The following is a 22156-nucleotide window of genomic DNA, read 5'->3' on the forward strand; positions in this document are numbered from 1 at the left end:
TTTTTTCTCATGATGCCAAAATACTGAAGATGCTAAATTGTGGACGGATTTAGGATATCTTGAACGATGATTTAATGGCAATTTATTAAAGTTACAGAAAAAAGAGAACTTTTTTTTTTTTATCTTTTAAGAGCAGCTTCCAAACACTTCATAAAAAATTACATACACAGAACAATACAGTCTGAGGATATGTGATTAATTTCATGAATTTACAATACACTATGGAGAGGAGAAAATTTAAAACTTATCAGAGTTCTCCTGTCACTGCTTCTAATGTGTGCGGTGGGTGACTGGGTGAGTGACTGACTGTGTGAGTTCAGTGAGTGTGGAGGGGGAGAGAGAGAGAGAGAGAGGGTCTGTTTAAACTTCTCAATAAAATCCTTAAAAAATGCTTATAAAGCATTAAAGGTTTTGATAACACTTTATAATTAAGTCTCATTTGTTAACAGTAGGGAATGCATTAATTAACATGAACTAACAATGAAAAATATATATTTTACAGCATGTTAATTCTTCATTGATAGTATGAACTTACAACGAACTAACAATGAACAAAATATTTTTAATATTAGAAAAATAGTCATGTTCAAAAGATAAAACTTTAAAATGTAATAATATATTAACACATTTTGGAATTGATTTTGATCAACATTAAATGGTATATATTTATTAATGATGTAAATTAACAACAGTTAAATAATGTTGTTTTTTAACATTGGTTAATTCACAAATAACATTAAATATTAACAATATATTTTTTACTTTATTCATTTGTGTTAGAAAAAAATATTCATGTTAGTTAATGGAAAAATAAATCATTAAAACCTTTGGTAACTATAATAATTTCTCATTTGTTAGCATTAGTAAATGCATTAACTAACATCAACTACCAATGAAAAATATATTTTCACAGAATTTAAAGTTTTATATGTTGTTCTGTGTGTGTGTGTGTTTCACAGAGTTGATGGTTTGGATTAACCCTTTAATTGCCGTATCCCTTAAAACCAAACTGCCAGAGGGTTACTGTAATGCTTGTGCTCGCTGGGCACCGTTTTATCGATGCCACCGGGGTGGCGTATGCTGACGGCTTGGGCCCGTCATCGCTGCTCGCAGCTATATTTTTTTTTATTTTTTTTTTTTTTTTTTATTTCAATCATCCGGGCACTTTTGGGGGCCTTAACGTGCCCGAAAACTCTCGAAAATCGGCACGCACATTGGAACCTGCGGCCATTAGGACGCCGCTGAGGCTGGGACCCGGGCGTGGCACAGGGGCTCTACGGCGCCCCCTGGAAAATTGTCAGAAAACTTGATGTATAGCTCACACATACTTGCACGTATTCATATGAAACTCGGTACACATATAGAACTCATTGAGCTGAACAACTTTCACGCTGCATGTCTTAGGCTCCGCCCAACAGGAAGTCGGCTATTCAGGGCTGTTTAAAAAGCGCATGCTCTGGAATTTGATATACTCCTCTGAGGATTTCCATACGATTGCCACCAAACTAGGTGAACATGATCTCAAGACATTGGGGACGCTAAATTGCGAAGATATTTTTGATATGTCGAACGGTTTGCCCGTGGCGAGGCGATGAAGTTATGGCGAAAAATGAGACCCAGGAAATGCCTAATAACGTCCACATACATTGTATGATGTAGATCAAACTTCAGTGATTTGTTCGTTGTATGATGCCGATCGGATAGATGTGACTATTATGACTGAAAGTTATAGCGCCACCAACTGGCTGCAGGAAGTGTGTCGTTTTCAAAATGCTTTGAATTCAGCATCTTCTTTTACCTCGATTTGCTTCAAACTTCACCAGAATAATGTCAAAACACGGCCGATGTAAAACTGTGAAGGGAATATTGATATCTAAAATTATGTTGCCATGGCAACGTGTCAAAGTTGAAAATTCGTTTCTGGTGATTTTGAGGCAGATAACATGTTTAGAATGTCATGAAACTCAACACACATATCAGTATTAATGATAGTTAGACACTGGAAAAAGCTCATAAACGGGCGTGGAAGAGACACTCTATAGCGCCACCTTTTGTCAAAAATGAGGGGGTTAGTTTTAGCTACAGACACCAAACTCGGTACATAAATTGTTCTAATTAATCCGGACAACTTTCTAATTTACAGTCATTAGCTACGACCAACAGGAAGTCGGCTATATTTATTTTAATGTGGGTTTTTTTTAAAAACGGGCTGTAAACAAATTAATACTCCTCCAAGCAGAAACACGGAAATCACACCAAACATTTTTTATCATGATGCCAAAATACTGAAGATGCTAAATTGCGGACGGATTTAGGATATCTTGAACGATGATTTAATGGCAATTTATTAAAGTTACAGTAAAAAAGATAATTTTTTTTTTTTTTTATCTTTTAAGAGCAGCTTCCAAACACTTCATAAAAAATTACATACACAGAACAATACAGTCTGAGGATATGTGATTAATTTCATGAATTTACAATACACTATGCTTAGGAGAAAATTTAAAAACTATCAGAGAGCTCTTAGACTGCTGAGTGAGAGCTCCCTGTCAGCCTGCAGCTGAGTGAGGGGTGGGGGTGGGGTGGGGTGTGAGTGACTGTGTGAGTGACTGTGTGAGTGACTGTGTGGATTGAGGAGCTGGGTGAGAGAGAGAAAGAGAGAGAGGGTCTGTTTTTTAAAATCTTTAAAAAATGCTTATAAATCATTAAATAAGGTCTCAATTCTTAACATTAGGAAATGCATTAATTAACGTGAACTAACAATGAAAAATATATTTTTACAGCATGTTAATTCTTCCATGATAGTATGAACTAACAAAGAACAATTTTTTTAAAGCATTTATTAATCTTTTTAATGTTAGAAAAATAGTCATGTTCAAAAGATAAACTTTAAAATGTAATAATATATTAACACATTTTGGAATTAATATTGATCAACATTAAATGGTATATAATTATTAATGTTTATATATATATAATGATAGCTACAGACACCAAACTCGGTACATAAATTGTTCTTATTAATCCGGACAACTTTCTAATTTACAGTCATTAGCTACGACCAACAGGAAGTCGGCTATATTTATTTTAATGTGGGTTTTGTTTTTAAACAGGCTGTAAACAAATTCATACTCCTCCAAACAGAAACACGTAAATCACACCAAACATTTTTTCTTATGATGCCAAAATACTGAAGATGCTAAATTGCGGACGGATTTAGGATATCTTGAACGATGATTTAATGGCAATTTATTAAAGTTACAGTAAAAAAGAGAAAACTTTTCTTTTCTTTTTTTCTTTTAAGAGCAGCTTCCAAACACTTCATAAAAAATTACATACTCAGAACAATACAGTCTGAGGATATGTGATTAATTTCATGAATTTACAATACACTATGCGGAGGAGAAAATTTAAAAACTATCAGAGTTCTCCTGTCTCTGTGCTTCTAATGTTTGCGGTAGGTGACTGGGTGAGTGACTGACTGTGTGAGTTCAGTGAGTGTGGAGGGAGAGAGAGAGAGAGAGGGAGAGAGAGAGAGGGTCTGTTTAAACTTCTCAATAAAATCCTTAAAAAATGCTTATAAAGCATTAAAGGTTTTGATAACACTTTATAATTAAGTCTCATTTGTTAACAGTAGGGAATGCATTAATTAACATGAACTAACAATGAAATATATATTTTACAGTATGTTAATTCTTCATTGATAGTATGAACTTACAATGAACTAACAATGAACAAAATATTTTTTATATTAGAAAAATAGTCATGTTCAAAAGATAAAACTTTAAAATTTAATAATATATTAACACATTTTGGAATTGATTTTGATCAACATTAAATGGTATATATTTATTAATGATGTAAATTAACAACAGTTAAATAATGTTGTTTTTTAACATTGGTTAATTCACAAATAACATTAAATATTAACAATATATTTTTTACTTTATTAATTTGTGTTAGAAAAAATTATTCATGTTAGTTAATGGAAAAATAAATCATTAAAAAATGCTTATAAATCATTAAAAGCTTTGGTAACTATAATAATTTCTCATTTGTTAGCATTAGTAAATGCATTAACTAACATCAACTACCAATGAAAAATAAATTTTCACAGAATTTAAAGTTTTATATGTTCTGTGTGTGTGTGTGTTTCACAGAGTTGATGGTTTGGATTAACCCTTTAATTGCCGTATCCCTTAAAACCAAACTGCCAGAGGGTTACTGTGATGCTTGTGCTCGCTGGGCACCGTTTTATCGATGCCACCGGGGTGGCGTATGCTGACGGCTTGGGCCCGTCATCGCTGCTCGCAGCTATATTTATTTTTTTTTATTTTTTTTTTTATTTCAATCATCCGGGCACTTTTGGGGGCCTTAACGTGCCCGAAAACTCTCGAAAATTGGCACGCACATTGGAACCCGTGGCCATTAGGACGCCGCTGAGGCTGGGACCCGGGCGTGGCACAGGGGCTCTACGGCGCCCCCTGGAAAATTGTCAGAAAACTTGATGTATAGCTCACACATACTTGCACGTATTCATATGAAACTCGGTACACATATAGAACTCATTGAGCTGAACAACTTCCGCACAGCATGTCTTAGGCTCCGCCCAACAGGAAGTCGGCTATTCAGGGCTGTTTAAAAAGCGCATGCTCTGGAATTTGATATACTCCTCTGAGGATTTCCATACGATTGCCACCAAACTCGGTGAACATGATCTCAAGACATTGGGGACGCTAAATTGCGAAGATATTTTTGATATGTCGAACGGTTTGCCCGTGGCGAGGCGATGAAGTTATGGCGAAAAATGAGACCCAGGAAATGCCTAATAACGTCCACATACATTGTATGATGTAGATCAAACTTCAGTGATTTGTTCGTTGTATGATGCCGATCGGATAGATGTGACTATTATGACTGAAAGTTATAGCGCCACCAACTGGCTGCAGGAAGTGTGTCGTTTTCAAAATGCTTTGAATTCAGCATCTTATTTTTACTCGATTTGCTTCAAACTTCACCAGAATAATGTCAAAACACGGCCGATGTAAAACTGTGAAGGCCATATTGATATCTAAACTTATGTTGCCATGGCAACGTGTCAAAGTTGAAAATTCGTTTCTGGTGATTTTGAGGCAGATAACATGTTTAGAATGTCATGAAACTCAACACACATATCAGTATTAATGATAGTTAGACACTGGAAAAAGCTCATAAACGGGCGTGGAAGAGGCACTCTATAGCGCCACCTTTTGTCAAAAATGGGGGGGTTAGTTTTAGCTACAGACACCAAACTTGGTACATAAATTGTTCTTATTAATCCGGACAACTTTCTAATTCACAGTCATTAGCTACGACCAACAGGAAGTCGGCTATATTTATTTTAATGTGGGTTTTTTTTAAAAACGGGCTGTAAACAAATTAATACTCCTCCAAGCAGAAACACGGAAATCACACGAAACATTTTTTATCATGATGCCAAAATACTGAAGATGCTAAATTGCGGACGGATTTAGGATATCTTGAACGATGATTTAATGGCAATTTATTAAAGTTACAGTAAAAAAGATAATTTTTTTGTTTTTTTTATCTTTTAAGAGCAGCTTCCAAACACTTCATAAAAAATTACATACACAGAACAATACAGTCTGAGAATATGTGATTAATTTCATGAATTTACAATACACTATGCTTAGGAGAAAATTTAAAAACTATCAGAGAGTTGATATAATGCTTCTGGGTGAGAGGTCCTGTCACTGCATCTGAGTGAGGGGTGGGGGTGGGGTGGGCTGTGAGTGACTGTGTGAGTGACTGTGTGGATTGAGGCAGTGGGTGAGAGAGAGAAAGAGAGAGAGAGGGTCTGTTTTTTTAAAATCTTTAAAAAATGCTTATAAATCATTAAAGATTTTGATAACACTTTATAATAAGGTCTCAATTCTTAACATTAGGAAATGCATTAATTAACGTGAACTAACAATGAAAAATATATTTTTACAGCATGTTAATTCTTCCATGATAGTATGAACTAACAAAGAACTTTTTTTTTAAAGCATTTATTAATCTTTTTAATGTTAGAAAAATAATCATGTTCAAAAGATTAACTTTAAAATGTAATAATATATAAACACATTTTGGAATTAATATTCATCAACATTAAATGGTATATAATTATTAATGATTATATATATATAATGATAGCTACAGACACCAAACTCGGTACATAAATTGTTCTTATTAATCCGGACAACTTTCTAATTTACAGTCATTAGCTACGACCAACAGGAAATCGGCTATTTTTTTTTTTATGTGTTTTTTTTTTTTTTAAACGGGCTGTAAACAAATTCATACTCCTCCCAAGCAGAAACCAACAATTCACACCAAACATTTTTTCACATGCTTCCAAGATACTGAAGATACTACATTGCGGACGGATTTAGGATATCTTGAACGGTGATTTAATGGCAATTTATTAAAGTCACAGTAAAAAATAACACTTTTCTTTTTTTTTATCTTTTAAGAGCAGCTTCAAAACACTTCATAAAAAATTACATACACAGAACAATACAGTCTGAGGATATGTTATTAATTCCATGAATTTACAATACACTATACAGAGGAGAACATTTTCAAACTTATCAGAGTTCTCCTGTCTCTGTGCTTCTAATGTGTGCGGTGGGTGACTGGGTGAGTGACTGACTGTGTGAGTTCAGTGAGTGTGGAGGGAGAGAGAGAGAGAGAGAGAGAGAGAGAGAGGGTCTGTTTAAACTTCTCAATAAAATCCTTAAAAAATGCTTATAAAGCATTAAAGGTTTTGATAACACTTTATAATTAAGTCTCATTTGTTAACAGTAGGGAATGCATTAATTAACATGAACTAACAATGAAAAATGTATTTTTTACAACATGTTAATTCTTCATTGATAGTATGAACTTACAATGAACTAACAATGAACAAAATATTTTTAATATTAGAAAAATAGTCATGTTCAAAAAATAAAACTTTAAAATGTAATAATATATTAACACATTTTGGAATTGATTTTGATAAACATTAAATGGTATATATTTATTAATGATGTAAATTAACAACAGTTAAATAATGTTGTTTTTTAACATTGGTTAATTCACAAATAACATTAAATATTAACAATATATTTTTTACTTTATTAATTTGTGTTAGAAAAAATTATTCATGTTAGTTAATGGAAAAATAAATCATTAAAAAAAGCTTATAAATCATTAAAACCTTTGGTAACTATAATAATTTCTCATTTGTTAGCATTAGTAAATGCATTAACTAACATCAACTACCAATGAAAAATATATTTTCACAGAACTTAAAGTTTTATATGTTGTTCTGTGTGTGTGTGTGTTTCACTGAGTTGATGGTTTGGATTAACCCTTTAATTGCCGTATCCCTTAAAACCAAACTGCCAGAGGGTTACTGTGATGCTTGTGCTCGCTGGGCACCGTTTTATCGATGCCACCGGGGTGGCGTATGCTGACGGCTTGGGCCCGTCATCGCTGCTCGCAGCTATATTTTGTTATATTTGTTCTTTTTTGCATCAGTTATTATTTATAACAATAAAGACACAATAAAAAATAGCTATTAATTTAGTAATGATTATTAAGAAAAGAAGTGGGGGAAAATATGTAATGTTGGTTGCTTTGGAACCTTTGTCTAAATTTATTTTGCTGACTCCATCGACTTGGCTAATTTTTCATCCGATTCCAACAAATCATTTTTAAAGGTATTTTAATGGAGAATGTAATGCAAAACAACTAATTTTTGAAAATTTGCTAATTTTTACTAGCAGCACAGGTCACATACAAAAGCGTGATCAGTGGCATAAAAGTAATCAGAATGCAGCTATTTACAGTATTCCTTTGTTACTCATTGACATGTGAACTTCCCCTTTAAATAACACGACGCTGTGCTCACTAGTTGTGTGATGCTGCTCCCTTTAAGCACTGTTAGAAGTGAATGAACTGATTCAGCGTTTCCACACTTCCGTAAGGATGCATTAAATTCAACAAAGCAGTTTAATAAAGGATATATTGGTCTCGTGAATTAGCCTAGAGAAATTTACTTTACCAATATTTTTTTGTTTGGCTGTTAAAGTTTTAAATGGGAATATTACATGACACACTGATCCTTCAACAATGCATTGGTGCAAAAATGCACACCTTTTGGAACAATTTTGCACTTTTCACACCTTTGTGCACTTTTTACTGTACCAATATTTTAAATTGGCCTTTAAACTTTATTGCATGGCATATAAATAAATAAAAACACTACCTTGACAAAGCATTGACAGAGCCCATTGATCTAATGGTGTTTTGAGCGCTCCAAATGCAAACTTTGCATGCAACAACCAGGCAGCAATTGACAGCGCTCTGATCCAATGGCATACAGGCATCGTTGGATTGACAGTACTCTAGCCCAATGATGGTGGGGGATACAGTGGGGGCGGCAATCATATTTCAGGGTGGCTGTGCCACTCTTTATCACAACCCTGATAAGATATAGTGCCAGTGTGTGCGCTCATTGGCGCCCCCTCCAGCTGGATGCGCCCTCGCCTATGCCTAGAAACGGTACTGATTATATACATATAAACATATCTACATATACATGTTTTAATGTGTTTTCTTGATATATTGTATCATTTAATTCAGGTTTTAGAAGAACTACTGCAAACACTGAAACTCATAGATCTTCACTACAAATTGCCAAATTAAAAGTTCAGTTTAACTTGAAGAAATTATGACAAAATATATCACTACTGTATACTAAAATTTAATTCTCAAAGTAATAATAATAGTATTAGTATTTTAAAGGAATATCATACAACCCAGATATTTTTCATCCATGTTTTAGTTTAATACAGTTCTGTTTTGCTGCGTCTTACTTGATGTTTTGTTGTAGTTTAATTGTTATATTCTCATTTGATTACAAGATTGTATTCTCAAGTTCTATTAATTCATGTCATCAGACACTATTTTTGATGATAAATTGGTATTAAATCATAAAACACTGAATCCAGAAAAAATAAAATGGAAAACACAGAATTTAGGGAAAAATAAAACAGATTTCTAGGGGCCTTTAATTAAAAGGTATCTTACTCTGTGGAGTTTAATTGTGAACAAACAAGTTCATTCTCAAGGTCTAACAAACATGTGGAAAGCATTTCCTTCCATATTAATGGTAAATTAATAACATGATGAATATCGATATTGTATGATAGTGAAAAAAATATATAGTGATAATATTTTTGGCCACATCACGCAGCACTAGTTTAATGTGCATAATCAAGACGTATTAATCATTTTTGAGTAGTTTACTTCTTTTGTGATATTTATAATGAGATTTTTAAGTAACATAAACGGTTTTTGATGTTATTCCCCCAGAGCAAAGCTATAGAAGCTGTTTCCGCCACGGGATAAAACATTTAAAAGGTAATTGCGACTCTTTTTCCTTGCGATTCAGAGTTGATATCTCACAAATCAAACGTTTTTTTTTCAGAATTAGAAGATATAGAGTCAGAACTGTGAGATATAAACTTGCAATCGCAAGAAAACAAAAAGACAGAATTGTGAGATACACATTTGCAATTACCTTTTTATGGAAACGGTCTTATATACAATACACAGTTGTAATATATTGCATAAAAATACATTACTATGCACTGGGCCGCTGGGACGAGACAGCACAACAATTTTCGCACAACGTAACGAATATATGCAATGCATTTTCACTGATACTCTGACTGGTGGAAATAAACACTTCTGCCACACTGAAAAACATCACACAAACATTTGTATTGCATTTTAAGTATTTTTGACTAATTTACAGTAAAGAAACTGGAATTAATTGAATTGAAACATTTATTTCGAGCATGCAAACAAATACAGTAAAAACAAAACAAAACACTAAATAATTGAACTTATACATGTCCAAAAAGGAGTAGGAAGAAGCATAATCTTATTTAATCCTACCCCTTCTCCACTCCACGTTGGTAATAATAATCATCAACTTAACTTCATAACTCTGTCATCTCATCCTTGTCTTAATACACCTTTTTGACATTCAGCAGTCGTACAGCTTCAGTATGTCTAGTAGGTTTGATGAGGTCAGAGGAACTTATTAAAAGAATTTGAAGGGAAAATATAATAGTGCAGTGTGAAAATGGGCCACAGGTCTATACTGACGGGTCATGAATGACAGACGAAACAATGCTAAATGCAAATAAAATGAAAAACTAATACCCTATTAACTGCAAATATGTTGCGATTAAACTTATAGCAAAATTTGGTAGTTTTGTATGTTGTTCCAGGGTTAGCATCATCAATAAATAAGGAAATATATTTTCTTTGCATAAGGTATATAAGATGCTTTGTATAAAAATGTCTGTCAAATGGATAAAAGTAAATGCATGTGTTATGACAGCAAAATAAATAAAACATGTAGTTTGTAGTTCCAGATGTTTATGAGAGCAACACACTTGAACTGTAAAGTAAAGCCTGTTGAGTTTTGTGAAGGATCTCCACTTGAGTGCTTCTGTGTAAGTGGATGCAGGTTTGGCCGATGGGTGCCGTGTGTGTTCTTGGTCCCTAAGGAGGGCACTTCAGCGCGTCTGCTGTAAGGTGATGAGAAATTGTGCCGCTGCTGCAGAAATGCCTCTCAGAGGGTCACCGCCGCCGCACACGGGGCAAAAAACACATTTGCTTTTGATGTTTAAGCATGTTCACATTAATTTGCAGTACCACGTTTGGAGGTGAAGGTGTCTGAAAATGCATATGTGGAGATTTTTCCTGCTATTTGTCTAATTAATATGATTTTGAATATTGCTGTCGTTTGCATAAGTGTCAGACGTGTCTCTCTGTGATTTTTAGTCTCTCTGCAGCCCTGAAACTGAACCAGTCTACACATTCACATTAGACATGATCTAACTTTATACTGTATGACTTTAAATACAAGTTAAAAACTCACTTGTTCTTTCTGGCTTTCATTTTAAAAATAGAGATTATTTTGTTTACCTTGCTGTTTATTGTATGTGTTATTTTTCTTTTTTCTTTATACTTTATGATTTATACTTTGTTTTATACTTGATTTTTATACCACGCTTTGAAAATCTCTATATGATTTTTAAGTCTTCGTGTCTCTTTGCAGTCTGAAACAGAACAGAATTTACAGATTTTACAGAATATACACTTTTAAAAAAAAGTTGAGAAAACTTAAAAGTTTAAGGCAAACAGCTTTAGCAGATTTGAGTTTTCGCAACTTTTTGTTGTATAAATTTAAAACAACAAGTTGAGAAAACTCAAAAATCTGCTGAAGCTGGCTGCCTCAATCTCAAGTTTTCTCAATTTATTTTTATTTTTTATTTTTTACAATGTACCATTCACCTTAAAAATGCTATTTTAATTTAATTTAATTTTATTTTATTTTATTTTATTTTATTTTATTTAATTTAATTTAATTTAATTTAATTTAATTTAATTTAATTTAATTTAATTTAATTTAATTTAATTTTATTTTATTTTATTTTATTTTATTTTATTTATTTTATTTTATTTTTATCTATACTTTGATTTATACTCGATTTTTATACCACACTTTGGTCAACTTTTGTCGTTTTAATTGTGCTTGAGAAGTAAATTGACATTTACAATGTGTTTACAATGTGATATTAAATATTGCTGTCATTTGCATAATGGTTTAGATGTGTCTCTCTGCATGATTTTGTACTCTTTATGGCTCTTTGTGATTAAGCAACTGTCAAGGTAAAACTAATAAAAATCTAAACATGCTTCATAAGAAACTAGATTTTTATATTTTCTGATGGTTTAGTAACTCACACAGATGAAGTGTTGAATGGGCTGACCTGTGTGTGTGTGTGTGTGTTTGTGTGTTTCAGGATGTGCCTTTCTAACGTACTGTGCCAGAGAGTCAGCGCTGAAGGCCCAGAGCGCTCTCCACGAACAAAAGACTCTACCCGGGGTGAGACACACATTGTTCTTTTATTTCTCTCTCGCTCTCGCTCCTGAACTCATAATCAGCACAGCTCTGTTTATTACTGAGTTGAACGTGTTTGATAATTGATGAACTTTTCACAGTTATTGAACTAAACTGAATCAACAATAATGATGCTGTTGTCTTTTTAGTGCTACTTTGAATTAGTCTCATATTTGATGTTTGCATCGTGGATTTTATAATTTTTTTAGAGGTGGCTTGACTTGACATGAAAAAAAAAAGCATTGTAATCAACAAAGATTGAAAGGAAAGTGAATGAAGTTACAGTCACAGGAGGACTGTTTCTGATTGGTTGAGCGGATGCTGTAATTCATTTAGTCGAGTCTGAGGTGCATAAATGCAGTCGGCACAGATAAACACCTTATATTCACTCGACAACAGTCACGGCTTTCACCAAATCAGTGCATATTGAATTTGAAATAATTAACGTGTTGGTATTGTGGCTTTGCATGTTTTCGTCAACTTACAGGTTACAGAGTTATATGTGGGCACTTAGTTTTTCTTGTTGTTGAATACATTTGGTCAAAATCTGTCTGTGGGTTTTACAAATTGTTAAAAAATTGGTAAAACCCACAGACAGAGTAACCAATGGCATTCATTTACTGTGAAATATTATTCGTTAATGGCTGGTTTAGTAAGAATCTTCATCAGGATTCAGTGGGTTGGTCTGCTGTTCTGTGAAGTCGAGTTGATATTTTCTGCCGGAGTCTCGTATCAGACTGAAGACATTAGTGAGCGATCAGAGGTCACTCGTTATCCTCCTGTGACGGGCAATTTGTCTAAAGAGTGAAATTTGTCAAAGTCCAGCCCCCATGAGGACAAACACCAAACACACACAGCTGGAGAAAAACAAAACAACTTTATCACTTTCATCGCTGCTTTCATCTTTTTAGTTCATTCTTTGAAAGTTGACCCTTCAGCAGGGAATCAGGTCAGTGAGCTTCTGATCATAAATATCGGACAGATAAATAAAGCTTTTGAAATGTCATCAGTATTTATGAGTGAAATATGAGATCATTAGGAAATGACAAATGACTAAGAGACCCCTTATGGGTTTTTTAATACTCTTAAAAGAATAAGAAAAAATACATCATAATTTATTATAAAAGTGGTTTAAATGCATTAATTATGCTTTGTAATGCACCTTATAATGTGTTGTATGATCTCATGATTTGAAACCATAATTATAATACCTGTCTATTATTTGTTCCACCTTTAATAAGTATAATGCATTAAACATGACAAACGAACCTTCAAATAGTATCATGCATTTTAATACGGTAACTATTATTTATGAAAGGATATAATGCTTTACAGCATACATTATGTATATTTTTTATAATACATTATACATAAAGGCTTTAAGTGTTACAACAATACCAAATATGCACACAAACATTTCCATAACCTTTTATATAATATAAAAGGAACACGGACTATTAACAGAAATACAATAAACTGAATACTTGTATTAAATACTTTGAAACACAGAAGAAGAGCTAAATGACTTCAGACTGCTAAACCTCTGCAAATGAAATCTTTGCATATGTAATTTGGATATATAAAAGTTTATTTTTTCCTAAAAATAGATCTGGGCATTTATCATTATCATTAGAAATGTTTGCAGATGGTCCAGGCCTCTGATCCTGATCAAATCACTACAATCAAAATGTAAATGCTGGGGTTTGAGCTTGTCTAGAGTCTTTTATTTTGACAGGTTTTTCTTTCATCCTCTTCCTGATTTTTCCATGTGTTTCCTGTGTGTTAGTTAGTGTGAACTGGTTTGGCTGGTTAGTTGTGTCAGTTAGTACCTGCTTATGAATCTACAGGCCAATATTCCTCCTCTGCAGTCCATTCCAATTTGTCCATGTCTAACATCAATCAGCATTGTCATGATGCTATCATGAATCCTAATGGATAGAGACTCCAAATATTATATTTGGGTTTGCCAGTGTCCTTCATTGAGTCATTTTGGTGAGTATTCATTGCTTGTTGTTCCCTGTCATGCTTTTGTGCTTCCTTCTTGCAATTTTACTCAGTTTTTTAAAAAACAATGTTACGCTTGGCAGTTGCAGTCTGATTTAATAAATGCTTCTATTTCTTTTTTTGCACTGGATATGGAAAGTCTGGTTGCACTGCATTGTGGATTCAGTAACCATACAATGTATATTCTGCATCTTTTGGCAGAAGGTCATTTTTGACTTTAATGTTTGTCTTGAGACTCTAGAAGCAAATGTGGTGTTTGCTATCTTGTATAATGTCATCTTATGGACGTTTGGCTTGAGTTCTGTCTGTCTGTCAGTCATTGCTGCTGATGAGAGTTCATGTCTCCTGTCAGATGATGCTGATTGGTCTGTAGTTCTCGGCGATGTTAATGTCCTTCTCAGATCCTGAGTGGAGCAGGGTCATAAACAGGGGTTTTATGGTGGACCAAGACAGTAGTTAGACAGGAGTCAGTTTGGGAAGACAAATCTGAGTTGAGTCTCCTAGACAGCAGTGAGATTACAGTCTTTTACTTAATTCTCAGATGTTTCTCCTTCAAGCTCACAGTAGTCTCACATGCCTCCTCTGGAGCTGCAGAAGAGATCTGAACAATGTCTTAAACTGTGCCCAAATTTGCCAAGATACCAAAGTCTCAATATGAACTCATCAAATTCCCCCAAGACCAAATGATCTGAGCTGCTTTCCACATTCATTTACGCCTTTATTCTCTTACTGTATCGAGTCTGTTTTTATTTCTCCCGAGTAGGCCTTTTGCATTTATTAATGAATTGTCTGTATAACAATGTTATTTGTTACTTGAACTAAAACAAATGTTAACTGAAGTAAAATAATAATAAGTTAATTTACTTCAGTTAGTAAACAAGGCAACAGTTCTCAGTTTTATTTTTAACTGAAATAAAATGTAATAAAATCTATATATGGCAAAAACAACATGAAAGCAGAAGCTGAAGAAATTAAATGTAATGCAAATTCAATAATAACAAAAACTGTAGTGGCATCTCAATTATTCAACTTATTAAATCTCAATTATACTAAAATAAGACTTAATTTCAATCACATTTTGCCATCCAAAGAAGACAAATGTAAAAGTTTAAATGTATTATATTATATTATATGATATTATATTATATTAATCATAAATAAAGAATTATATAAATATTTTACATTTCAGATTCCATGCATTATGCTTACACTGTAAGTGTCATGACCAGACAGAAAGCAATTATTAATCACATTTAATTGTCAGTAAAAATTGATGATAGTGACTGGCTGCTCCTGAGGAATATTAGCAGAAACATTTGAGAAAAACTTGATGCTTCAACGAAACGCAGCTGGGATCCTCTTGAGCTTTGAAAGAGAAACTTCTGCACAGTTTTACTCCGTGTTCGTGTGTCTTCAGCAAAGGAAGGCTCTACTATGGATTTTCAATTCCAGTAGGAAATAAATATAATGGGTCAGAAGGGTCTAAAGTAATAAAACCCGGCCAGAGATACATTAATGCCTCTCAATATTCAGACGCATGATTAATGTCGTCTTTAAATACATAAATATGAATTTACTGATTAATCAATATTGTCTGCCACCTGAGAGCAACAGCACACAGAATTGTATGCATATTGTTAGTATATAGTTGCATTGCATTGTGGTCTACAGTATACAGTACAGTACTGTACATACAGGGGCGTAGCCATCATTTCAGAAGTGAGGGGGACAGAAATGTCTGTTTTTTTGGTCTAATTGACAGGTTTAATGTTTTTTTATTTATTTATATTTAATTTATTATTGGCTAAGAAATCAAATACACTGTTAGACAACTAATGATTTGTATTCTGTAATATTTTTTCCTATATTTTCCTAATGGCAATTTTATGATTTGTTCATATACAACACTTTTTTTCTTTTTTATAACAGAATAAGCCAGAAAATATATTCTATAGTTTCTATAGGCTACTGTAATAAATGGTAGGGCTATGTCAGTTAGCACTGCATTATTCAGATATTTTATTTATTACCGGGGTACATAAGGGTACATTTTTTTATAAACTTGAGATTTATACATAATCTGAAAACTGAATAAATAAGCTTTCCATTGATGTGTGGTTTGTTAGGATATGACAATATTTGTATTATATATCTGAGGGTGCAAAAAAAAAAAAAACACCTTTAAAGTTGTTCAAATGAAGTTCTTAGCAATGCATATTACTTATCAAAAATTAAGTTTTGATATATTTATGGTAGGAAATTTCCAAAATATCTTCATAGAACGTGATCTTTACTTAATATCCTAATGATTTTTGGCATAAAATAAAAATCAATAATTTTGACCCAAACAATGTATTGTTGGCTTTTGCTACAAATATACCTGTGTTACTCATGACTGCTTTTGTGCTGCAGGGTCACATATATTGTCACAATGGTGCAAGTATGTCTTTGTTTTTCATTCAGCTGAGCTACAGCAATCGATGGATGCCTTTGTCCATATTAGGGATTTCCCTGCACGTCACAAGTTATTATCATCATCATTATTATCATATGCTGTCAAAAATAATGTCATAAATAGATTTTCTCTATCAATTAACTTCTATTAACTAAAAGAAATCAACATTTGGTGTGAGCATCCTTTGTGTTTAAAGCAGCTTTTGTCCTCGGTGCTCTTGAGCAGAGTTACTCAGGAGCTTTGCAGGAGGTTTCTTGAAGCGTCTTGGAGACACAGTTCTTCTGGATTTAGTCTCAGTTTGTTCTGTTTCTTCATGTCATTCCAGACAGACTGATGATGATCAGATCTCTGTGTGGAGCACTAAAATCTCTCTGGATTATTACAATTAATGGCTAAATGAATGTTTGGAAATGTAAACTGATATTTCCTGCTGACACACTACAGCAAAGGACAGAAATAACTGACTTAAACCCATTTCTTAGCTGCTGAAAATACTAGTGCTCTAATCATTTTGGCCACCGCTGTATGTCAGCTGACAAGGATATATGGCCTATTGTGTCTCATTCTCCCTCATTTTCTCCGTCCTCTGTGTCTCCGTCTGTCTCCCAGAGACATGTACGAGCTGTTATTAGGCGAATATCAGCGTATCCCAGCCGTCTGACAGATTACAGTCGTGTGATGAATCCCGAGCAGCTTCTGATCGTCCGCTGCTCTGCTAATGGAGGTGAAGCTGTTATCAGAGCCCAACGCTGAACCCTCGGCCCGTCCATGTGATCCACGCACAGACGCCTCGTTATCACCTCCGTTCTGTGCACGGCTCATTCATTAAACCCAGCTTTTAGAGCTTTTAAGTGTCCCTTTTAGTGCTGGATGTGAGAAACTCAAGAGACACCGAGCTTGGAGCGCAGATGATTCGCTGGGATTCAGAAATGAACACGATTAGGAAACAAATGGGCCAATTTGGCACAAGAGCTTCACATTGGCAGGGCTTTTTTTAAAGTGACAGAATATAAAAATAATTGTGATTAGCGGTTCTTGTGTCTCCCAGCGGGCCGACAGAAGTCTGCTGATAGTGGTGTTGTCCGGTGTGTTTAATGTAGAGCAGGACGATTCAGTTACCTTCCAGGACGTCCAGCTGATTCAGGACTGACTATGAAATTAAATAAGCAATGTGCATTTCAGTGATATTTGTTGGCAGCCACAGAAGTGTGTAAAAGCAGCCAAAAATAATAAATCAACCAAAATTGATCATTTATTTTTTTTATCATTTTATTTAAAATATATTTTTTCTTAAAAAAATTAAATTCTTACACGATGCTCATTACATTAACAGTGGATAAACGACCTGTTAATTAGCTGATATTTTTAATTTTGCAATTAATATCAATGGGGAAAAAAATCTGTGTCATTATATACAGTTCCATTTGGGGTTCATAAGATTTTTTAAAATATGTAATTCTCTTCTGGCTGCATTTATTTGATCAAAACTACAGTAACAAATTGTGAAATATTATTCCAGTGTAAAATATGTGTTTTCTGTGTGAATATTCGTTAAACTGTAATTTATTTCTGTGATCTGCAGCTGTATTTTCAGCATCATTACTGCAGTCTTCAGTGTCACATGATCTTCAGAAATCATAATAATATACTGATTTACTGCTCAACAAACATTTCTGATCATTATCAATGTTGAACACAGTTGTGCTGCACAATATTTTTGTGGAAACTATGAGACATTTTATTTTTGAAGGTAACACAGATGAATAGAAAGTTCAAAAGAACAGCATTTATTTGAAACAGAAATCTTTTGGAACATTATACATATCTGTCACTTTTGATCAATTGAATGCATCCTTACTGAATAAAAGTCTATTCTAATGTAGTAAAAATGTATTTAAAAACTATTTTATTAAAAATTCTTATTTTTCAAACACTACTTTGTTGTCAATTTCACATGAATTATTGTTTCAGCACAACATCCTTTATTTCTGTGTTTATTTTTAAAAAGCCTTTAAAACAGTAAATATAGTTAGATTTAAATTTAGTGTGATCAGATCTGTATTTGTCATTAGTGCTGATTGTTTTAGGCTCTAATATTTCACTTGTTGAGTTTAACACGCTCGTGTGTTTTTACGGCTGCAGTGTTATTTTTACAGCGGCGCTGTGTGTTTGATTTGTATGACGTTCTTGTTGTTGAGTTGCAGCGTTTGTTTTCTCAGCGTATTTTCCAGGTAACGGCCGTCTACACGATCTGTGCTCGTCAGCTGAGACGGAATATGTGTGTGTAATAAACGCTGTAGGATCTGCTGTGACTCGCAGGTGTGTGTTTGTGAAGGGCGGCTGGTGTCGAAATAACTAAACAAACACACTGATCACAGCTGAGACCCTGCGGCGCGTCTCACACTCAGAGACACACTCCCAAAAATACACACACGCTGGGAGAGGACGCGAAAACAGAAGGACAAAAACAAATGAGAGAGGGATGTTGCTAAGCTACGTTTGCTCTTAGAGTAAAATTCATAAAACTACAAAATTATAGCATTTGTAAGATTTTTGAAAGAAGTCTCTTCTGCTCACCCAGGCTGCATTTATTTAATCAAAAATAAATGTGAAATATTATTACAAATTAAACTAGCTGTTTTCTATTTGAATATATGTTAAAATCTTATTTATTCCTGTGATCTGCAGCTGTATTTTCAGCATCATTACTCCAGTCTTCAGTGTCACATGATCTTCAGAAATCATAATAATATACTGATTTACTGCTCAAGAAATATTTCTGATTATTATCAATGTTGAAAACAGTCGTGCTGCACAATATTTTTGTGGAAACTGAGACATTTTATTTTTCAAGATACACAAATGAATAGAAAGTTGAAAAGAACAGCATTTATTTGAAATATAAATATTTGTTTTACATTATAAATGACTTTACTGTTACTTTTAATGCATCCTTGCTGAATAAAATAATAATTTCTTTTTTTTAAACTGTTAACATTGTATATTATATATTTGCATTATACATTTTATTTTAATTCTTTTTTTTTTATTATAAATGTAATAGAAAATTTTATTTATTTTTTTAAATTAAAAATGTCATATAAAAATTATTTAAAAAATATTTATATTATTGCATTCGATCAATTTAACTAATCGTTGCTGAATAACAAATTTTTATAATAATAATTCACTAACCCCAAACTTTTGAATATTTGTATACTGACAGAAATTACAGAAATGTTTTTTTTTAATTATTAAAAAAAAATTCTGTTTTAAGGATTGAACTAAAAAAGTGTTTTCAACATCTTATTATCATTATATATTGTTGCAATTGCGTGCTTTGTGCATTCTTGGATTGCATTAACAGTCTGCTACTTTATTAAGTGAAGTATGTGATGTTCAAAGTGAGCAGCGTATAATCGTATGAACGCAGAATGTAAAGGCAATGTTCTTAAAGGTGCAGCAGCCAATTCCTAATTAGTGGAGGATGAGAAATAGATAATGGGTGCAAAAACATAATCACATTATAAGTGTATGATGTGACTCCTTTAAAGGGGTCATCGGATGCAAAAATTCACTTTTACATGCTGTTTGAACTGAAATGTGTGTTGGCAGTGTTTGTACACATCCACCCTTTAATGATACAAATCCACCCCGTGGTTTTAAAGAAAATCTCTGTAAATCATGACCCCTTTCTCAAATCAAGCCGTTCACAGATTCTTGGCTGTGTGATGTCACAGACCCAGGCCCCTCCCACGATTGTTGATTGACACGGGTGTTTTACTCTAGACCCGCCCTGAGTGAGCTGTCAATCAGTCGGAGGAGGAGTAGATAAGAATGGCTCCTAAGCGATCGAGGTGTTTTGTTGTTGGATGTAATAATGAACACAGCAGTCGTCATTTACTCCTGACATCTGAGCCGCTGAAGATGCAGAGGATTAGCTTTGTTTACATCCTCCGATCTTTCTAAATGTGTTTATGTTCGTGCGAATCATTCGTGATCCAGCCTCACCTACAGAAGAAGTGAGTATATGGTTCTTTTATGAATCGCCTTCCCTAATAGCGTGCTAATTAGCAAGTTCCGCGGCTAAAGTAAACAGTCTCATGACAACTGCGCGTCACCCCACAGAAGAGAGGGGCGGGGTCAGCAGAGCTCATTAGCATTTAAAGGAACATGCACCATAACGTCTTGCTGTGAACAGAGCTGTTTTTGACGGTAAAAAGGATGTTGTTTTACATTAACATTGAGAAATTTGATCTGTGAGCAGATTGATGGATTGATGGTGGTCAGAAGTGCCTTTGACTCGCTCACCGGCCGTCTGTCTGCCTCTAATGCCGCCGCGTTTGACTCTGCTGTCAAAATATGATGCGAGCTCAGACTGAAGTCACGTCTCGTCCTCTACGGCTGGCATATGACTGGCTTCTCCAGCGCTCGCGTCTCTCCGCTGACGCTCAATCATGCTGATGTGAACGGCTGCTGACCGTGACAAATGACCTCACCGAGCCAGAAACATCTACAGCTAAATCAGCTGAAATCAGTAACGATTAATGGGAAGATTTCACTCATGTCATTCTGAACCTGTATGACTCTCTTTCTTCAGTGAAACACAAAAGGAGACGTTCAGTAGAATCTGTTATAAGTCTTAAAGGGACAGTGCACACACAAATTAACATTCTGTCATCATTAATTCACCGTCAAGTTGTTCTTTTTTCATCTGTTTATTTCTTCTACATAAAAGAAGGTTATTTGGTAACCAAACAGTTGCTGGTAGCCATTGACTTCCATAGTAAGGATAAAAATACTATGGAAGTCAATAGGGATCATTAACTGTTTGGTTACCAACATTCTTCAAAATATCAGCTTTTGTGTTCATCAGAATATAATAATAATAGTAGTAATAATAATAATAATTATAAATAAAATAATACAAATAAAGCTTTTTAATAACAATTTAATATTTTAGCAAACATTTAACAATAAACTGGTTTAATTACATTTTAATAATCATTAAACAATGTATAATCAACTGGATTCATAAAGTTTAAAAAAATTAATATTAATTTTAACAGTAAAAGTCACATTAAATATTTTTTTTCTCGAAATTTTGTGTTTTCAGTTTTAATTTATGGATTCAATTGAAATGGTTTAATTGCATTTTAATGATTAAAAACATTTAATCAATTGAATTAATAAAACTTTACAAATTTAGTAATGTAATACAATTTTACCAATAATAGTGCCCAATTAATCTTTTATTTTATTATTTTCAGAAATTCTGTTTAAATTTTTCTGGATTCTTTGTTTTATTTTTTTTAATACAAATTTATTATGAAAAAAAGCGTGCTGACCAAATTAATACATACATCTTTAGCAATGTGATTAATATTAAAATGTAATAAAAGTATAGCACAACAGATTTACTGTTTAAATAAAAACATGGACAAAAAATTGTGTGATTTCCTTAAAAATCAATCATGTTTTAGTAAACTGTATTAAAAAATTATATGATCCGTAGGTGATGGCAATTTATTTTTTTACATTACTTTTACTTTTTTTTTTTATAAAAATTAGATGAACTTCAACTTCAAACTTTTTAAATCGGTTCAATGTAATTTAAGTTGAGATGACTTGTACAACCAAGCAGATTATACTTAAATATAATTAATTAAATTAAAGTTTTTAAG

The 22156-nt window shown here is 33.4% G+C and overlaps 1 protein-coding gene across 11 annotated transcripts in view; it reads left to right on the top strand.

Annotated features, from left to right (window-relative positions):
* Positions 1-22156, top strand: part of LOC306842724 (CUGBP Elav-like family member 4) — a gene marked incomplete at both ends in the record, with an annotated part of 141639 nt that overhangs the window by 34008 nt on the left and 85475 nt on the right. For all 11 annotated transcript variants that reach the window (XM_079373752.1, XM_079373754.1, XM_079373757.1 and 8 more), the window contains one exon: positions 11916-11998. In XM_079373752.1, the coding sequence (XP_079229878.1) occupies positions 11916-11998 (83 nt within the window). The remainder of the gene's footprint in view (positions 1-11915; positions 11999-22156) is intronic.

The sequence above is a fragment of the Barbus barbus genome (assembly GCF_936440315.1).
Source record: "Barbus barbus genome assembly, chromosome: 23".
NCBI lineage: Eukaryota > Metazoa > Chordata > Actinopteri > Cypriniformes > Cyprinidae > Barbus > Barbus barbus.